A 19,353-nucleotide genomic window follows, 5' to 3' on the forward strand; every position below is an offset into this window, starting at 1 on the left:
CCCTCTATGTCTTAATATATATGACAAGCTAAGCGGCTTTGTGGTGAGTCGAGGTAGGCCTTGTATTACTTAACAACATCAAAAACGGAGAGCAGGAAGGAGAAGGAAAAAGAGAGAGAGCTGAGCAGCAGGAAAGAAGTAGAGAGAGAGAGACAAAGAAATCACCAGTCCTGGATCCAGCATCAGACCTGCCAACGGGGGGGGTTGGTGCGGAGAGAGAGTGCCCCTGGGGGCTCACGTGCGCCCCTATTTATTGGCTCCAGCCCAAGGTTTCTAGAGTCTTCTCTCACCCCAGCTCCAGGAGTGGTTGAGCCATTAGTCAGTCAAGGAGAGTGACACCGGGCCCCTCCCCGTGGCTGGCTTCTGGAGCTTTCCCTGGGGCATTGTCTGTGCTTACAGCACAGACACGTGGGCCTCGTCCCTTACAAATACCCTGCCATGTCTATTCTGTTCTGGCCTCAGGTAGTCCTGAAAAAGGCCTGTGGACAGTTGGGTTTTACACGTCTGTGATTCTTGAGGTTATCTTTGAAATGCCTCACTGAAAACATGTTCATCAAGGAGTGGTTGGGACAGTGAAAAGGTTTGCTTGCCAGACAAAGAAAGGGAAGGAGTTGCTACGCCTGGGAGCAGCACTGAAGAAGAAAAGTAGATGGAACAAGAAGTGGTGTTTGTGGAGTATCAGCTCTGGAATTTCAAAGGTTTTTTTGTTGTTTTTTTTTTAATTTTAGAACTGACCAGCTTGTTGGAAGATGGCATTTATTCCTGCTTGAAGCTGCTGTTCTGAAAACAAATAGTAGAAGAATGTGGAAGAATTCAAGCCTCCGCTGCCTTTTAGCTCTAGCTATTTTATGTTTAAGAAGCTTAATAGATAGCCAGGAGATAGGTGAGTTTATTGCAATGTAATTCACTAATTACTTTTTCTTTGTAGCTTCGGTACTGACACCATTTAATTACGTTGCTTTTCTGGCATGAGTATGTTCAAAAACCGTCACCTCTGTGGTCCCACACCATCCTAGGGATGGAGGTACTACCAGGCCTGGTCTCTGCTTTCCAGCAACCAGTGGCATCTTATAAACGAGTGCAAAGTTGGGTGTTAAATTCTCCATAATGCAACTGTGATAGTCTACATATGCAGTTGGTGTAAATGTCCGCATTGAGATCTTCTTGCTGCATATGTCAGCTGTCTGCGACAATTTCACACATTATCATTAATTGCCCTTCTGTCATTAATTGCCCTCCATGTGGGACAACGGAGGAGAGCAAAGAACTCATTAAGTTTATCATCAAAGCTTGCGGTTTTGCCATTGGCCCAAAGCCTGCTTATTAGTCTAGGCTAGGAACGGGTATTGTGGAAAGAGACAGCTGCCTGTGTTGTAGCACACAAGTATAAACCCAGATTTTAGGTACTTGTAGAAATCTGGCAGTCTGTGGCTGTCTGTAATCAGGCAAACAAATCATTCAACAGTTCTAAAATGCTGGCCAGACATGCATGCAATAAAAATGTAAAAAGAATGGCTATAGGTGTGAACAATAGCAGTTGTTTTACAGTTGGTCATTTTTGACCTGCAGTTTGTGACTGTATTTCTTATATGATTTCAGGTTCCCTGGGGCACGCCCAGAATTTGAAATGTGTAACACACAATTTACGTAAAATGATCTGTACTTGGGATGTCTCTTCTAAAGGAAGACGTGGACAAACTGACTTTTGCTACACTACAAAGTAAGTCCCTGTATACCTGGTTGAAAACTACCAAATTGTGATGAAAGTATAGTTATTCCTCAGTCACTGTCCATGGAATTTGTGATGCTGTTGTTTCCCAGCATCTCCCCATCAGTTTTCCTTGGGTGGTGCTCCCTCCAGGCGCTGTTAACTCAGGCAATGGCGGGGTTTCTGGCAAAGTCTTGTTTCATCCTAACAATTCTCCTGCCAAAATCTCCTGCTTGCTCTCTTAAAAGGACTGGAAGATGCTCTCGTTTACTCAGACTTCTCTGTGTGTCTGCCTAGCCCTTGCTCAGAGTTTTCATGAGGGACATCTTCATACCAGGTTCAATCCAAAAGGAAATGATAGTTGGAAGAAGCAAATCCTGATGTTGTGGGCCAAAGCGGTAGAATATATGACATAAGTGTTGAGATTCACGTGGAAAAACATGAAAAATATCTTCGTGGCTGTCTTATAACCTTTATAAATTTTAAGCTGACTGGAGAGCATTGTATTAGAGGACACGTAAAAATTATTCCACAATTGCAATAGCGTTTTCAAAGTGAATGAATGCAAGTTGAAAATTTTGAGAAACATTAAAAAGCTTAGATCTTCAGTGTGTTTTTCACTAATGAGAACTACATGTGCAATTCCCCATGCTGTGGGTCTGCCAAATACTTATCATGTGCTAGGGATGAGTTCAAATCCTTTTTGCATCTTGATCCTGCCCCTAGTCCAGATATTTGTACTGTCTTTTTTCCTGTAAATTCTGCAGGCAGCCCAGACTTGTCCTTGGGGTCCCAGGGCTTGGCTGCACTTCTTCCACCTACATGTTTGATTTTCTGTGTCTACTTATTCCTCCTGCATTGCCAGCTATCATTTCTATACGAAAAACCCACATACATGTGACACTGCGGCCAGAGTTCAGGAGTGCAGAGTTCATGAGGTACTGCCCTCTAAACGAGAACAGCCATGTAGCTGCTGCTGTTTCTCCTTAGCAAAGCAGAACAGGCTTGGGTCCCTGAAGCAGAGAGGCAGAGGGCTGAGCTTAGTACAGACCTCCCTGAGGGAAAGAGGTTTTGTTTTTCAGTTGCCCAAACATCCTCTAATAATATCTCAGTACAGAAGAGGAATAGCCTTTCTGAGCACTCAAGTCTCAGCTGGCCTTCACTAGCCCAGAGTCTTGCATGAATCTTAAAAGTTCAACCCAAGCTCTTGACTCCAGCCAATGGGAGCTCCAGGGTCCTGTTCCAGTTCATAAGTGAGTAACCGTCCCTCAGCAGGAAGTCTGGCATTGTTCTCTTTGCTTTCCTTCCTCCCGTCATTCCCTCAAGAGGAAGGTCTGGATTTTTCCAAACATTTTGCCTTTCTAGTTGCGTATCAATGATAATGAGCAAAGGGACTTGACCCATCCATTATTGTTTCCTGTATGCATCTACCACCACAAAGGCCAGATCACATTGTGCTGAGCACTGCACAAACATTATGCGCAGACCGTATTTCCATCTGGGATTTTAGCAGTTCTCTCCCCTGCTCTCTGCTCTTTCCCTACGAGCTGAGTAGCAGAAGGGAGCTAAAAGATTTGTTCTGAGCTGGGGACACAGATGGGTGAACCTGCTCTTTGCACCCATATGCCATCATTTTGAGAAGAAACGGAGGGAGAGGGAGACAGGAAACATAAAGGGAAGGGGACATACTGTTGGGGTTTGGGGGATTTTATTTTGCTTATTTTGAAATATTGATTCATGGTGACTGTAGGTTTCAGAAATGTGTCTTTTGGTTAAAAGTCAGTTTTTCACTTTGAGGTGTTCTCTTAACAACTAGGTAGCTGCATTATACAACTAGTGCAGAGGGAATGCCCATTAATCTGCTACTAACCAAAGCCCATGTTTCCTTCACAGGCTTGATATGGAGCTCTCTGTTATATTACAGAGAATTTGTGTTTTACTAGTGTCCTAGGAATAGGGTTTAACTTGCCTTAGCTTCCTATCAGCTGAAATACCTGCTTAATCCTCTCTGTCTTTTCAGTGACCTCTCCCCTCCAGTGTGTTTTAAAACTAAGGAGAAAAGGGTTGAGATTCCAGTCCCAGAGAGCTCCACCACACTGACAATAACCACAAACAGTGTTTCTGGAACTGCTTTTGCCACCAAAGAATTTGAAATTCACAAGAAAGACATCTGTAAGTATCAGGTTTTATGTGTGCACATAAGGCCTTTATACTATGATTAACAATGCTCCAGAAGTGTTTATGCTTGCAGTTTTCTTTGGCAGTGTTCCTGTATGTAAAATATTGATGTGCTGAGTCCAATGAATTTACCATATCTAATAGGTTGTTTTCTCTCCCCCTTCAGGGGAAAGAAAACCCCTGTTATCCATAGATCATAGCAGAGAAATCAAGGGCAGAATGTGAGGAGGAAAACAAAGTACAACACTGTCACATCCCCCTAATCACTCTTCTCCTTTTTTTTTTTCCTAATTGCAAATTAGAAAAGATTTGTAAACAGGTTCCTAATCTACATACAGAAGTACCTGCATGAGGCATAAAGTGCATTTGCTTAGACTTGACTTGGGAAAGGGACAATAAACTTCCCAGTGCCTGTTCTCCCATTTTAAATGCTGAACTGGTACAGAATTAAGTACTTTATTCCTGCAATTTCACAACATTTTAAGGGCAGTTATATCATATGTCACTCCTGACAGGATCATATTTTCTCAATATATGCCCAACTTACCCATTCTGTTCAAATGTATATGAAACTGAGCAAATACATTTATGCTTGGGAAGTAGGCTGCATCATATTGGAGTCATAGATAAATTAGACTTTTTACCACTTCCTTCCTCTCAAAGGAGGAAGTTGTAAGCTGAAGATGGCATTGACACCATCTGTCACACTTGCTCATAATTTCGTCTTTGGTTTCGGTCTGCCTGCTTATTCCTTTAGTGCAGTCAAAATCTAAAGTCAGTAGCACTTCTTATCCATGGCTCAGTTTTCTCTTCAGTTGAGAGCAGCTCAAGAACTTTAGCAAAACACAACTCAAAAATATGTGGGCAACACACTGGGTTCTCCAGCGTCTTGCTGACTCCAGGCAGGACAGGTTTCTCAGGTTCATCACAGGTTATCGGGGGTAGCGTGTTGACTGAACACGCTGGGGTTCAGCGTGAAGCTGAACACTTCGCAGGCTCGCAGAGCCTTGGCCAGGACTGAAGTTGAATAAATCACACATTTTAAAAACAGGATTTATCCTGCACCAGGCCCAGTGAACTGCCATAATGCTTGAACTGCCATAACCCTTGCCTGCTTCTCAGCCTCTTGCTTTACCACCACCCATTTGTAGAAGAGATGCTTCTGTTTAATCTCCCTTTCCTGTCCCTATCACCATGTCATGCCTTTAATATTTCTTGTAGCTTAAAATCACATTCCCCATGATCCTCTTCAGAGCCTCATGTGAGCTGCTTCCACCCTGTGCTTCCGCTCTCCTTTCTCCCTACTCTAGCTTTTGTTGCAAGTCCCCTCTTCCCTGCTGGTCTCCAAAATCCAATTCTTCCTTTGGGGGATTTTCCATCATCCTCCCTAGATGTGTTCTCATGTACACTTCAAGGACTTGTCACCATGTTTCCTTCATCTCTGCGGCTTTGAATGAAGGTTGTGAAAGATATGATGTCTTCCTTACTATGCATTATGAAGAGTCATATTCATGATCAGTTACTCACACATCTGCATGTTGAGATGTTAGAAGAAAATGCTACCTGGTGACTCATCAGCACCTGTGCTTTCCTGGGAACTTTCATGCTCAAGTAATGACAGAGCCCATCTTGTTCTAATTACAGAGGTTGAGTTACATGTTTGTATGGCTACTAGCCGGCTGAGAGCAGAGAGATGTGGCTGTTAAACACCTGTAGGGCTGGTGTTGCTGACTAATGACCTGAATATGGCTTTTTTCCCCTCTCTCTTTTTCAAGCATTTGTTCCTCTCACTCCACGTATTCTTAGTTTAACACCTGACTTTTCAACTTCCACATTAAATCTGAAGTGGAGCGATAATGGATCAATCTTCCCATACGGACTGGATGCCTTTTGGCAGATTCAGGTACTCCGTAAAGAAGCAATGGAAAAAGTCACACAAGTAAGTCCTTTTCCTCCTTTATGAAAAATATATATACAATTTTTGCCCTTGGTAATATTCTGGGAGGTCATTTGAAGAAGGCTGAGAATAATGAAGATTGTAGATCTTTGCAGAACCTGAGTGTAGTCATGCCTCTGGTAGGTAACTTCTTGTTAAGTTTCAAAGTTACGAGGACGCTGGCTACTATACTGTCAGTACTTACTCACCGTCACAGCTTTTTTTTTTTTTAATCTAGTACAGGGTTTTTTTAATTAGAACTTGCTTATGAATTTGGCAGGTATTTTACACCATTATCTCTGCTTTGCTTCTCCAACAGCGTCTCAAGCCTTGGTGGTCTTTGAATGTTCAGTTTGCCTTTTTTTTGCAACCACAGTTATTCCGGCCAATTTATAGCTCTGTTCTATAATTTTTAGGAATGGAGAAAAGATAAAATGTGTACCCTGGGACTAATATTACAAGAGTTTCATTTTGGAAAAGTTGGAACATTTCCCTGCCTGGGAGAGGCCCAGGATACTGGGATGCAATATATACCTTTTGAAATGCTTGGCGAGCTTCCTGCTCTCCCTCAAATATCTGCGCTCTGGTATTTTTGACTGGCAGTCTACCTGGCTGGTGGGCTGTTTAGCATCTTAGGCTTTTGTCCAAGTAAATTCACAACACAACTGAAAGTTAGGTGGGACACTCCAACCATCTATCAGGATTTTGTGATTTACTTCACTTAATTTGCCATTCTGTTGACACCTGTGAGATTATAGGTCATTGGTAACAGGTGTTCATAAACTCTCTCTTGGTTGTTTTTTTGGGGGAAAATTTTGCAGGTAACTTACTATTCAAAACTGACTCATGAAGACATCGTTCTTTCTTGGAACTGGACATCAGATATGCCTTTGGAGTGTACATCGCATTATGTGAAGATTCGCTGTTATTTTAATGTAACACAGTTTGTTGGCCCCAAGGATTGGAGTGACTGGAGCCCAGTAGAAGAGGTCCCTGGTATGTTTGTTCCCTTGCCACCACATGGACTTTGATTTCTTTATGTAAAGCAAGCCAAAGTCAGAGGAAAAGCGCTAGGCAGTGATGGGCTGCTGCTCTTGGGGGTGTTTTGATGAGAGAAATAATGTAATCATTAGCTAATGAAACCTAGTTAACATCGATTTGTATGCATTGGAGTGCTCCTAAGTCACATTTTAGCTGATCAGCACCATGTTTATAGCAAATTGTTTATGTGAGGGTTTTTTGTTTGTTTTTCTTTTCTGTTCTTCCTTCTCTGCTAGGAAAAGATACCGAGCCCAGTGGGAGTGGGGTATTTCCTCAGGACACCGTAGTGGCAGTAGGTTCAGATGTGACAATTTGTTGTGTCCATGAAGAAGGACAGCAGATACAACGGATGACTTACGGATCAGAAATATACCCAATGATACATCTGAGCAGTCGGAGCAGTGCAATCAGAGTGCTAAATGCCAGTGCTTCAGATACCAGTGGGACAAATGTAGTGTGCATACTGTCCGAAGATGGGATGGATGGAACTGTCTTGTTTGTAGGATGTATGTATCATTATGTTTACTAACCTTAGGAAAATCAAAATAATTTTGAGACTCTTAGGGTTCTGCTAGGAAACAAATATTATTGAGGCTTTTTTTTTTCCCCTGGCCTTTGGTTTCTGAGGATGAATTGGGATTGTACTTGTTTGATTTCACTGTGGAAGTTCCAGCCCATGGAGAAGACACCAAGGCTGGATGGGGAGGTACCCATGTAAGCCCTCTTCTCTTAGAACCTGGCCCAGTGCTTCTCTCCTTGATCTCTTTTTCTAAGACACTTCTTCATGATCTGGAATACTTAGTAGTTTATTGCCATATGAAGATTCATTCTCAGTCTCTATCACTTTAGGTTTACATCTGTTCTAGTTTGGTCCATGACAAGGCGAGAGTAAGAGCAACAATTGTAAGTGAAAACATTCATTTACCAACCAGTCAAATGAAGACAATAAAACAGTCAGACTTGCAAAAACAACAGATGCTCATCCAGGGCAGCAGCTCCCTGGGAGCTAATTACAGCAAAGGAACCCAGCTGACAGTTCATCTTTCCTGGAAAACCTTCTAAATATTCTTTCAGTGTTTTCTTTAAAGATACTGAATCACTGTGTGTCTTCTCTGTGTAACCATGCCAGCCTCAGAAATCTCTTCCCAATACAGATACCTCTTAAAACAAACTACTGAAAGTACCTGGTTCTTCTTTCCCATAATTGGTCACTTCAGAGCTTTGTGTGTTTTTCCCACAGGGGTTTTGAGAGTTATCATCTTCCAATAGCTGCTGATTAGAACCCTGTTCCCCATGACAAATGTCTGCCTTTGAATTTAGGGTCCTTGGGGTTCAGGGAAAGGAGAGGAGAAACTGAACTAATTTGAAAGTGTGTTCCCAACTCCAGCCTGTGCCTCCTGTCATTGACTTTGTGTATTAAGTGTGCAATAGCAAATGCAAAACAGAATCCAACCTTTTATGACTTCTCAGTGAGATGCCATTTTTACATTATTTGTGCAGTATTTGCTTTTGTGGGGGAATCTTCCAAGTAAATAAGTCAGTGGTTCATGAATGAAGGCTGTGATAATCCCATAGGTTTTTCCCATACAGTGTTTTTTGAAGAGCTGGGATGTGGTGAAGTCTTGTTTCCTGCCAGTGTTTCTTCTTGTGGTACCTACTTAGTGGGAAGGGAGAGAACTTGTCATGATGCTCATGCTGATGGGAGACATTTGGGGAAGAAAAGGTAGAGGAAGTAAATGTGTATGCACACCGCCTTGGTTAAGCCTAGGCCTGGCAAAATAAGTGTTCTTTTTGGCTTGCCGCTCATAATCTGAACTAAGCCTGCCACTGTTGCCTCTTGTGTTAGTGCCCCTTCTCTAGGGCAGCTATGTGGACGTTATTTTGCTACCTTTTGGAGAAAAGTGTATGAGAGTTGAAATAAGTGCTCTACTTAGTCTCACGTTAGCCTGATTACCCTCTCTGTTGGGAGCACTGCCCACCTTCTCCAGGAAGGCACTCAACACTGCTCTAGTATGGGAGCAAAGAACAAACTTTAAAAGAAAAAGATGGGCACTTCCAAAGCAACGGTGAAGAGGACAAGCCGTTCGGGGCTTGCTTTAACTTTCAAATTCAGTGTGGAATTCATGCTAAAGGGAACATCTCCTTGACATGACTTGCTTGGAGAATTCAAAGCAGCGGTGGGGCTGGCATGTAAGATAATATGACGCACAGCCAACAGCATTCCTGCATTGCTCAGCGGCTAAACTGATGCTTAGAATTTTGGAAAAGTCTTGGCAGAGTTTCAGTGAAACACTTCCAGGTCAGAGCCTGGAGCTTGTGAACATATTTGCATTTGATTTACCAGATTACCCACCCACTTAGAAGCCTAGAGTCAAGTGTTAGTCAGATGGGGCTGATAATAATTATCCATCTGTTTTACTGGGATTTTTTTTAAGCATATTATTTATATGGTTGGAGCATAACTATTACCATGTATTTGTGAGGCACACAATCTAGACCCAGCAAAAACGAATGGTGATGCTTTCAGGAAGCTAGTGTCCCAACTGTCACACTAGGCTGGCAAAACATTGGCTAACTATTTTGGTTTCCTTTCATGCTACAGATGCCCCTGATATTCCACAAAACCTCAGCTGTGAAACATCCAACTTCCTGGTAATAAAATGCACCTGGAAACCAGGCAGACCCAGTGGACTATATGGAAAACGAAGAACAAACTACAGTTTATTTGAAAGGTAAAGCAATTCAGCACTAAAAAGAGTAAAAGGGTAGAACTGGAATATATCCATTGCTGCCAGTGACTTACTGCACCATGCCTGCTTAAATGAGATAGTCTCCATTGTTTAGAGCCTAAAATACTTTTCAAGAGTTTGTGGAAGCTGAAACAAAACTAAACTTGGAGAACCCTCATCTAGCTCTGCAGAATTCCAATGGGAATTAAGGATGGCTTTTCCCAAAGACTTAGGCCATTATGAACTCATGAGAAAATAAAGGGCTGAGTGTGTCAGGCTGCTGCCAACATGTAGATAAGACCAATATGAAAATGCAGGGAGATAGTAGGAGTCATTCACTAGTTTTTAAAATTTTTTTATATGCAACCTGTGTCAGATCATCTGCCAGATATTTACTGAGCTTCTGCTATGCAGGATGACTGAAACTCACTAAGGAACTACTGTAAGACAGGCCATGGGGCATTTCCCAAATACTACTAGGGAAAAAGCAATAAGCCTACACCTGTTCTCCTCCCAGCATTAAGAACTAGATAGTGTAGAGCAGGCAGAATGCATGTTACCTGGAAAACATTGAAATGGAAAATAACACTGGCATCATCCACAGAAAGGAGTGAAGACTGGTGTCCCACTAGTTTGTCTTACATCATAGGCCATGTAAAGCCTTAAAAATGAAGAATCATTGTTTTGGAATAGCACTTGTAAATAGGATTCCTTGGTGGTTGTGATTAGAAGTTAGGAGTTAACAAAATTCTCGTGGCAAGGAGGCTCCCTGGTAATGCCAAAGGAGCAGTCAGGGAAAGGAGCCAGGAGAGGCCTGAGTCACACAATCTGATGGGAAATGGAGTCTCATGGTGGCTTTGAAGCAAGTCAGAGGCAATGAGGATTGAGTTACAGTCGCAGATGTCATCCAGAATTCTAGTGCTAAAAAAGTCATTGGATAGGGTGCAAAGAGGTGGACAAAACAGGGCAGGTATTCAGAAGAAAGGAGCTCCAGTCACTGGCTGCCCATATTCAGCTCATAAACGAGGATGTAGTTCAGACTTGTTTCGCTCAGCCCAAAGCTGTGAGGAGATTAATGTGATGCGTTTCAGGGTAAATATTCTCATCCTTGTTCTCAGCCCACACTGAGCTATTGAAATAGAGAGTATGGTGCGGAGAAAGCTCAGAGCTCAGCTAGAACACAGAAAAAATGCCCGAAGGAAGAAATTAAACTTGTGCTACTGAATGAGAGGTTTACACAGATCATAATTAAAGCAACTTCTATGTATGTACATACAAACAGATACACACTTTAGATTTTACCCCTAAAGATGTAACTTTGGTCTTGGCTGTTACCAGACTGCCTCCCCTACTTGTGATTTAAAAATGACTGGGACTAGTGGATGTATCCCAGCTAACAAACCTTAGTTTAGATTTGGCAGGGCTGATGATAGAAAGACGTAATGTGTGTGCATCTCCCTAGTTCAAAAAGCAATTAAGAACATTCTTTAAATGCAAATATATGCTGATCTGAACAAAGATACTTTAAATCAGAATCTTAGTTGTGACTTGTGAGGTGGTTTTACAGGACCTACCTGTTTTCCAGGCTTTTGAGAAGTGAGAGGATGGAAATGTTATGCTAGTGGAAGAGGAGAGTTTCACGTGAGAACAGGGCAAGTCATGACTGATGCCACTTTAACCTGCGTTGTGGTGTTAGATATGCCTCTGCAATCAAATCATTCTGTAAGCCATGTGTCAGTGAACCCATCGTTCTTTACTGTGTTTTCAGTCTAGACTTCTGACTGTTGCTAGAAATTATCTTATTCAAAAATTAAGTTGTTCCCCCGCTTTTACTTTGTAGAATATCTGGTAAAAATGTTTCATGCGAAATCAATGAAATGAACAGAGAGCGTGTCTGTGGCTTTCCAGTACTGGCTGACCAAAAAACTTACGATTTCATATTAGGCGTCTCCAATCCTATCGGACAAACAGAGTCATCGCTTTTGGTTGATTTAACTCAAAGAGGTAAGACTTAAGAATTACAAAGGCAAAAAGATATGTTTATTGCATGCTAACCATTTCTTTATTTTAGGTTTGAAGCAGTCTGACATGGTATACTTGTCATTACTTTGCTTTATTGTCACCAATATTTTGCCATGTTCAATAATTTGAACTTGAAAAGAAAATAGCTTAGGACGTGTCCTGAAGCAACGATTAGGTGTACAGGGCCAGTTCTTGACAGCAATGCTACCAGATTGGATACGCTGCTATGTGGATAAATGCTACTTGTGATCTAATAACTAGCCAGCTGCTGTTGTTGTAATACATATTATTTCATATTCTATTACACATCAATAATTAAAATTTAGGTGTAACTTTATGAACTGTGAGTGACCCTGTATTTCAGTGTCTGCTTATAGGGCAAAATATTATGCAAGTTTGTAACAGCAGGATTTGGAGCATAAAAAAAGTAGCACTAAAAGGTAAAAGGTAATAACGGGAGTATTACCTGCTATTGGTAATAGCCATGATCATCTGCTATAGTGGTTTGTAGAAAGAAATTACTTCTTTCACTAGACCTTCAGTTTAAAAAAGGAAAGGGAGAAGATGACCACCTTTCTAGTGCTGTCTTCTCTGTCCTTTTCCATCTGCCTCCACAACCACAATTGAGGACTCAGGGGTTCCTAATGGTTACAGAATTCCGCTGTTCTCTCTGAAAAACTGAATTTGAAATTGAAGATGGTGCGGTTTTTTTGTCCGTGTCCCAGTTCAAGTAGCCTGAGGTTAGAATTGTCAGAGTGAATTGGCGGGTCCTAAAAAGGCATAATTTGTTTCTGTTAATTATAAACTGGGCTGTTTTGCACCCAGTTGATGCGACTGCTATTTCCTATTTGTTTCCTTTCCTTTCTTTCCCTCACTGTCCACTTAATTCCCAACATAGAGTACATATTTCCTTAAGGGTAACTGGACCAATTCCAACAGTAGAGATTTTTTTCTCTGATAGCTATGAATAGTAGTACTGAATATTATTGAAAAATTCCATGAAGGGGGTTTTGGGGAGGGAGAGGTCATTCAGGAGTCCTACCCTGTCCTAGTCTGCAGATTTTAAGTTCTAACTTACAAAGTTCCCAGAAGGTGATCAAAGTTGAATGAGTTTCATCCGTCACTGTGGTCCTCTGACATAGCTCATGTTTCGCTTTTTTGATAAAGTCAGTAGGAGGCAAAATGTTTTTCTGTGTCTCCAACTCCTTATCACACATGCTAGTATGCTCAGCCTTAAGTAAATCTGTTCCGATGTTTGATAGCTGAGAAGAGCATCAGGAATGAGACTGCTTGCAAGTGCCTTCCCAGCACCAGCTGTCCTAGTTGCTGATCAGATTGCTTCTTTATCCTTCTGATTCTCTTTGATCTTTTAAAATCAGATTTTTCTGAACTAAAGTGAATGTTTTTTTTCTTAGAACTGAAAGTTTTTTCTTTATATTTTAAGTTCATCCAAAAACTCCAGAAAAGTTAACTGTTTCTGGGAACAGCTCTACAAGCGTCCGTCTGCGTTGGTTTATAAATGGCAGCTTTGCTGAGATCAGGCTTCTGTGTCAAATTGAAATTAGCAGTGGTCACTATGAGCGAAAACTGGTAAGTGTTGCTTTTAATGGATTTTTTTTTTTTGGCTCAGATGTTCATCTTTTTCACTGAACTAATTACATTTCAAATTCTTTTCTCTCTTAAGAGCTTCATTCTGGTCATCTCGTTAAATGATTAATGTGGTAATGACTAGAAGTTCATCTACTAAAATCAGAAAAAGTTCTGCTCACCTCTGTTGCCTGCTTTCTTTTTTTTTTGATTGGTTTTAAACAATTTAGAGGAAAGTCAAATTACCCACCGTGTTATTTGGTACTTCGAGAGGGTGCATAGTGCTTTATGCTGACCTGTTAGGTAGCAGTCCTTGTGCTTTGTCCTTCCTCGTGCAAACTGTATTAACACAAGCTTGTTCCAGGATGCGCTGCTGCCCTGCAGACTTCCGCAGTGGTTGTTTCAGATTGCCACTTGCAATCCATACTTGAATTTCTTCTTTTTTTTTTTTTCCCCTCGGAGAACAGTGCATTTGCTTGCTGTCAGCAATTGACATGCATGTGGCTGAAACACGGAGCTGCTAAACCTGCTCATATGTCAGTGGTGTAGAGGCAGGATAGGGAAGGGTTCTCCCACTGGGTGTATCAGTAGGTAATCCCCAGTGAAGACCTCTGCAGCTGGAGAGAAGGTGGTGTTTCTGGGTGGGGTTCAGATTTTCCAGCATTCAGGCTTCCAGCTGCTGCCCAGCTTTGGTGTTCTGCGTCACTGACTGGAGCTGTGTATTTACTCTGCTGACTGTCAGAGGAGCTTAGGATACTAATTTAGACACCAGCATCAGATACTGAGTGTCAGTGGTGGGAATATATCCTCTTCTTCCGTATTGCCTAACGTAGTGCGGGGTGACCTGTGTCACTAGGGAAGCCTAATGGCACAACTGCACGTCTGGTTGGCCTGAGGTTTACCCCCAAATTCTGTGTTTGTGCATTCAGATGGAATATCTCTGACCAGCTTGGGTAGGCACATGCTGAATTACCAGGTCTTGGTGCACAGAGCCTGAATTTGTAATTTGAGCACATTAACTTCAGAGGCTGCTTTTTACAACACTTGTTTGATTTTTAGCAGGAGTATTCTATTACCCACTGCATTTAGTTGCCTGTTGGGCACAGCTTTGGTCACAGCCTTGAATAAAGTAGCTCAAGCCACAGAAGTGATGCAGCTAAGACTGAAGATAATCATTATATACATTGCTTCTAAAATAATAGGGTAGTAGTTAATGCATGCTCTGTATTTTTAAAATACTTTCAAAGCATTTAATGAGTGTGGAAGCCTTAAGCTTTTATATTTTCTCCGTAATGACATGTGTTAAGTAGTACCCAGAGATTAGGTACTGCAAAGAAAATTGTAGATACATTTGGAATTAAAAGCAGAAGGAACTGGCTTTTAGATGTACATAACAGCTCTGACAGATGAGCTATGTTGGATTTTGGTGTATAGTCTGAGATACCATCACCCACAGTTGTCTGCATTTCTCTGCTCCCAACAGTTACTGCTTCTGGAGCAGTCAGCAGGGGGAACAAACACCGAAGTGTCACCCACCCCCAGCTCCATTAGCTTAAACTGCTAAAAAAGTAGGTTTGCACAGTTCTGTCTAGCCACAGTTATGCTGCTCGAAGCCTGGCGCACATACTTACTTGCTTGTGAACTCTGCTACCAGGTTAGTAATCTGGGGCAGTGGGAGATGGTAAGGTCTTATGCTGCCACAGCAGTTTGATTCACTGCACCTGTATCAGACCCCACAGCTACAGATATTTTGAAACACAGCAAACAGCTTGGTAGAAGCTTTTACAGCCGTGTTATGTTGTCTCTGGTTGCTTAATAAAAAACCTCCAAGAGTTCCCTGTAATAAACAAAAGTAGCTGTGAAATTGTTATGGGATTTTACATGGCATTTTGAGGATGTTTTCAGAAGCTTTTTTTATATTTTTCAAGTTGTCATTTGGCTTTAGAAATGCACAATTAGTTGCAGCTTAAAGTCACTTGGAGTCCAGTTTTTGGCAGCTGTGATGCACATGTGTTATAATTAGATTCAGTAAAAAATATTCCCAGGCTTAGGGTTTGTTTAAGTAGTCATGAAACTGAAATATGCCCTAGACTCGCACAGTTTTAAGAATAACAGGAGAGATTAGTCCTGTCATAAGAGTTGTGAACAGAGATCACCTGGGTAAGAGTTGGATACTATCTTTTGAAGAAAAAAGGGCTGCCTAGGAAGAAGACTGCATGATAAGCATCTTGCTCAGGCTGTCTTTAGCATGCTTCTGTGCATATGTCTTAGGAAAAAGGCCTTTGTCCACCCAGTTTGATGTGCACGTGCACAGTGGAAGTGCAGGTTCTGAATACCGGAGGTGAAATCCTGGCCTGCCTCACGTGAACAGAAGTTTTGCTGCATATAGGAGAGGGGGACCGGACGGGATAGATGGGAAGCAGCAGCCTGCTACTGTATGCAGAGCTCATCCCATTGAAGGCTCATCTCCTTTTCATGTTTTACATCTCAAATATGCTACCTACTGTCATATTTCAGCTTCTGTGCTATAGATTACTTCATTTTGGCAGATCTCTGAAAAATTTTCCTTTGTTTAGTGTGACTGCATAGGAAATATTTTTCTTTTTCATTAATTTCTTTGTAGGGCTTGACTGCAGCTTTTTTTTCACAGTCGGTATTTTTGGGGAGAAATATCACCTTTTTAGGTGTTAACTTTCAGCGTAATCTAGGAGCAAAAAAAATATGTGTAACGTCAATTTCTGTAAATTTTTAACAGCACAATGTCTCCATGCCTGGTGGAAAATTCTCAACTTACACAGCTCAGCTGAACGCATTGCACCCATATACCAAATACCAGTTGAGGGTGCGCTGTTCGGCTGCTGACCACTTCTGGAGGTGGAGTGGCTGGAGCAGGATAGAGGAGCACACAACACTGGAAGCCCGTAAGTTTATTTAATTCTTTGTTGATAAAATGTTGAAATTGTGAAGCCATATATTTTAAAATTAGCCATCTAAAAAGCTAACTTTTTGATAGATGGTAAATTGTCTACTGTGCAACTTGGAAAAAAAAATTCCAAAACTCTTTTTTTTTTTTTTTTTTTTCCTCCTTAGCTCCTGCAAGAGGACCAGATATCTGGAGAGAGAGAATTCCTTCTGGAAAAATTCTAAAAATCTTCTGGAAGGTAGATAGGACACTTAAAGTTTTAAAATATTATGTAATGTAACTCTATGAAAAACTATTTCCTTACATATTTTTAAATGAGTGAAGTTTACAGTCAATAAATCGGACTGCTTTTCTTAACTTTTTATAGAACCATCCATTGAGACAATTATTTTTCCCCAAATGAGAATATTATTAAAGTTTTATAATTTAAACATTGCATTGAGAAGCATTTCACATGAAGAATTAAATTTTTAATACATCCCAGCTGAAAAGTAAATTCTCAAAGTCACTCTTTTCTGCCTCGTAGTCCTATACATTCATCAGACTAGATCAGGACATTAAACTCATATTATCCTATGTCTTCTTTTGTTTATTCTGTTTTGGTTTTAATGGGCTCCTCTTTGTCCGTTCATAGCCTTTATCCCTTTCTGAAGCCAATGGAAAAATAGTGTCTCATGAAGTGTCCTGCTACCTGCTAGAGACACCACTGGAGTATAAAGAAGTCACTGAACCCTCAAACAGTACTGAGATAAAACTTGGAAAAAATGACTGTGTAATTAGTGTTGTAGCCAAAAACCATGCAGGCTCGTCTCCTCCCTCGAGGATAACGAGCGTGGAACTTCCAAGCGGTGAGTGCTCACAGCAGAGAGCTAAACACTTTCAAAGCTTGGGGAATACCTGGGCGAGTTTGTTTATTGAAAAATAAGATGATAACATGCTTTGTTTGTTTGTGTTTGGTTTCTGGTTTATTTCCCCACCCAAATCTACTGCGTAGGGGAAGAAAAAAATGGCTGCTTTGCTTTCAGGGTAGCAGGTCGCACCTATTAAGTGTGCTGTCTGCATAAAAGGAGGGTGATAGTGTGCAGTCTCTGCAGCTATTTGTGCTTTTCTGGACATCTCCCAGGAACAACAAGAATGAGGCTTCAAAGCATTAGTGTCAATCTCAGATGTTTAGGGACCTGAGTTTATTTCTGTGTGTTCTTATTGAGACGCTGAAAAGTTTTACATGCTAAAGAGAATCAGAATAAAGTTTTGGAGGTGTTGTGTGGCTTTTTAAGGGGAGAGTTGTCAGTTCAATGCCTGTGAGCTCTGGAGAAGAATATTAATTGGTCTGGTTGGTAAAGTGTTGGCACCCTTGTGCTAGGAGCTGGGGTTTGAAAAGGAGGTAGGACTTCAGCTTCCCAAATAAAATGCTGCCACTTTTGCTGTGAGCTTTTGTAAAGGGAAATAGCTGAGCCAGATGATTTTCTGCTCCTAACACTGAGCTTGGGGAGAAGATAGTATTGCATGTGGCTGTTGAGAGTCCATGCTTCCCTGCACACCAGGAAGAGTGTATCTCCCAAAGCCCAAACCTTTAGCTCCAGATCTGCCTGATGCTCTGCAGGGAGGACATATTTACACAGCAAGGCCCCTCTCTGCTTGTTTGCCAGGAGCATGTACGGTGCTGCTTCTCCTTCCACACCCAGAGAACAGGTATCACAGTTGCCCGTCTTGCAACTCAGGTTCTGATAAGACAGTGCCATCTCTCGCAGGAAGAAACACGCTTTGGCTGAGATTCACAATGAAATACAAGTTTGTTTCTATGCAAAGGAAAACCATTGCTCCTAATGTTTCTTGTGCTTCTCCGAAACACCAAACCTAAAAGTATATTCTTAGTCTGCTCCTTGGTGGGAAAAGTAGTTGTATGGGACAGCTGAATGAATGAAAATGCTTTTATAGCTCTCCTTCAGCAGTGAAAGAACGAGACTTTGGGAGTCGGGGAGGTCTCCGTAATAGGTTTGTGGTGTGGGACAGCTGATGGCAGCTGGAGCTTTGCATTCATTTGTAGCTTTCTCTCAGATGTCTGAGGTTCCCTTTGGTGTTACCCAACTTGTACTTGTTGAAGATTTGCTCCCAAGTTGGTATAGGAATTATCTGAGTCACTGGCTGGAGTCATGAAGGATGACTCATTCACTGAACTGGATGACATTTCTGCCCAAACATCTTTTCTGGCTGCTTCCTGTGTACAGTCTGTAAGTGCTTTTAACGTCCGTAAGAGAGCAGTGGCTCTGAAGCTTGAGATCTGCTGAGGTTTTGTGAAAACTGAAAACACAAACAAAGGGTGCTCTGCCTTAAATAATTTCTCGCTGTCTCTGAAAAGTGCTCTGTAGGGAGTTGGGGCATATAATCTGGCTGTTACAGGCTCCCCTACCACAGTAGTACTGTAGTGCTAGTAGTTATTTCTACTAGTCTAGGTTGCAGCTATAAATACACCAAAATGAGCAGTACTGCCCTGTGTGAATTTCTAGTCATCTGGCTCAGGAACTTAAATTGAGTGTGGTGTATTTAAGCATTTTTTAGAGAGTATGTGCTCACTGTCAGTAGAAAGTCTTTCCTGTAAATAGGAAAATTAAAGCAGTCTAATTAGAAATAGACTCTCTTCCAGCGTCATAGAAGTGTAGTTTCACTGGATGCATAGTAGTTTTTTAGGGAAAAGTATTGAAAGACTTCTGGAAAGACTGGACTTGTCTTTTTTCAGTCATGTGTGTCTTTCTTGCGATGAGCAAAATAGAGAAGGATTGTACACTTAGCTGTATGTTAAGATTATTTAGAGAGTCCTTCGACATTCACAGCACATCTGTGAAAGTAAAGTTTTTACAGCACTGCTTCTTAAAAACTGCCCTTGCCCTTCAGCCTTCCATAGTTTATGGCTTTAATAACATGAAATAATAGACTCAATAGGGAGCATAAATGAGAACACTGAAAAAGGAAAAACTGAGACCCTGAGATTGTTTTTGCAGATCTGTCATAGGGCGACAGCTGTTGCGGTGGCCTTTGGAAAACATCCCTTTGCTCGGCGGGGTCCCATCTGATGGACAGCCATGGAGGGAAGCTGCAGGAATCAGAAGTCATTCCCAGATCTGATCATTTCAAGGGCAGCTAAACCTTTGATGATCAGAAACAAGAAAAATAGACTAAAGGCAAAACTTTTTTTTTTTTTTTTTTTTTTTTTTTTTTTTTTTTTTTTTTT

At 41.4% G+C, this 19,353-nt stretch overlaps 1 protein-coding gene across 1 annotated transcript in view; it reads left to right on the forward strand.

Moving 5' to 3' along the window:
- LIFR (leukemia inhibitory factor receptor alpha) overlaps window positions 1-19,353 on the forward strand; it is a 55,185-nt gene that overhangs the window by 20,665 nt on the left and 15,167 nt on the right. Inside the window, exons 3-14 of the mRNA XM_009285157.2 lie at window positions 729-883; window positions 1,600-1,720; window positions 3,729-3,880; window positions 5,662-5,825; window positions 6,644-6,818; window positions 7,100-7,369; window positions 9,466-9,595; window positions 11,433-11,596; window positions 13,059-13,204; window positions 15,957-16,122; window positions 16,292-16,362; window positions 16,759-16,972. Of these exons, the coding sequence (XP_009283432.1) occupies window positions 802-883; window positions 1,600-1,720; window positions 3,729-3,880; window positions 5,662-5,825; window positions 6,644-6,818; window positions 7,100-7,369; window positions 9,466-9,595; window positions 11,433-11,596; window positions 13,059-13,204; window positions 15,957-16,122; window positions 16,292-16,362; window positions 16,759-16,972 (1,855 nt within the window). The 5' untranslated portion in view covers window positions 729-801. The remainder of the gene's footprint in view (window positions 1-728; window positions 884-1,599; window positions 1,721-3,728; window positions 3,881-5,661; window positions 5,826-6,643; window positions 6,819-7,099; window positions 7,370-9,465; window positions 9,596-11,432; window positions 11,597-13,058; window positions 13,205-15,956; window positions 16,123-16,291; window positions 16,363-16,758; window positions 16,973-19,353) is intronic.

Source organism: Aptenodytes forsteri, unplaced genomic scaffold (assembly GCF_000699145.1).
Source record: "Aptenodytes forsteri isolate BGI_AS27 unplaced genomic scaffold, ASM69914v1 Scaffold120, whole genome shotgun sequence".
In the NCBI taxonomy this organism is placed as follows: Eukaryota; Metazoa; Chordata; class Aves; order Sphenisciformes; family Spheniscidae; genus Aptenodytes; species Aptenodytes forsteri.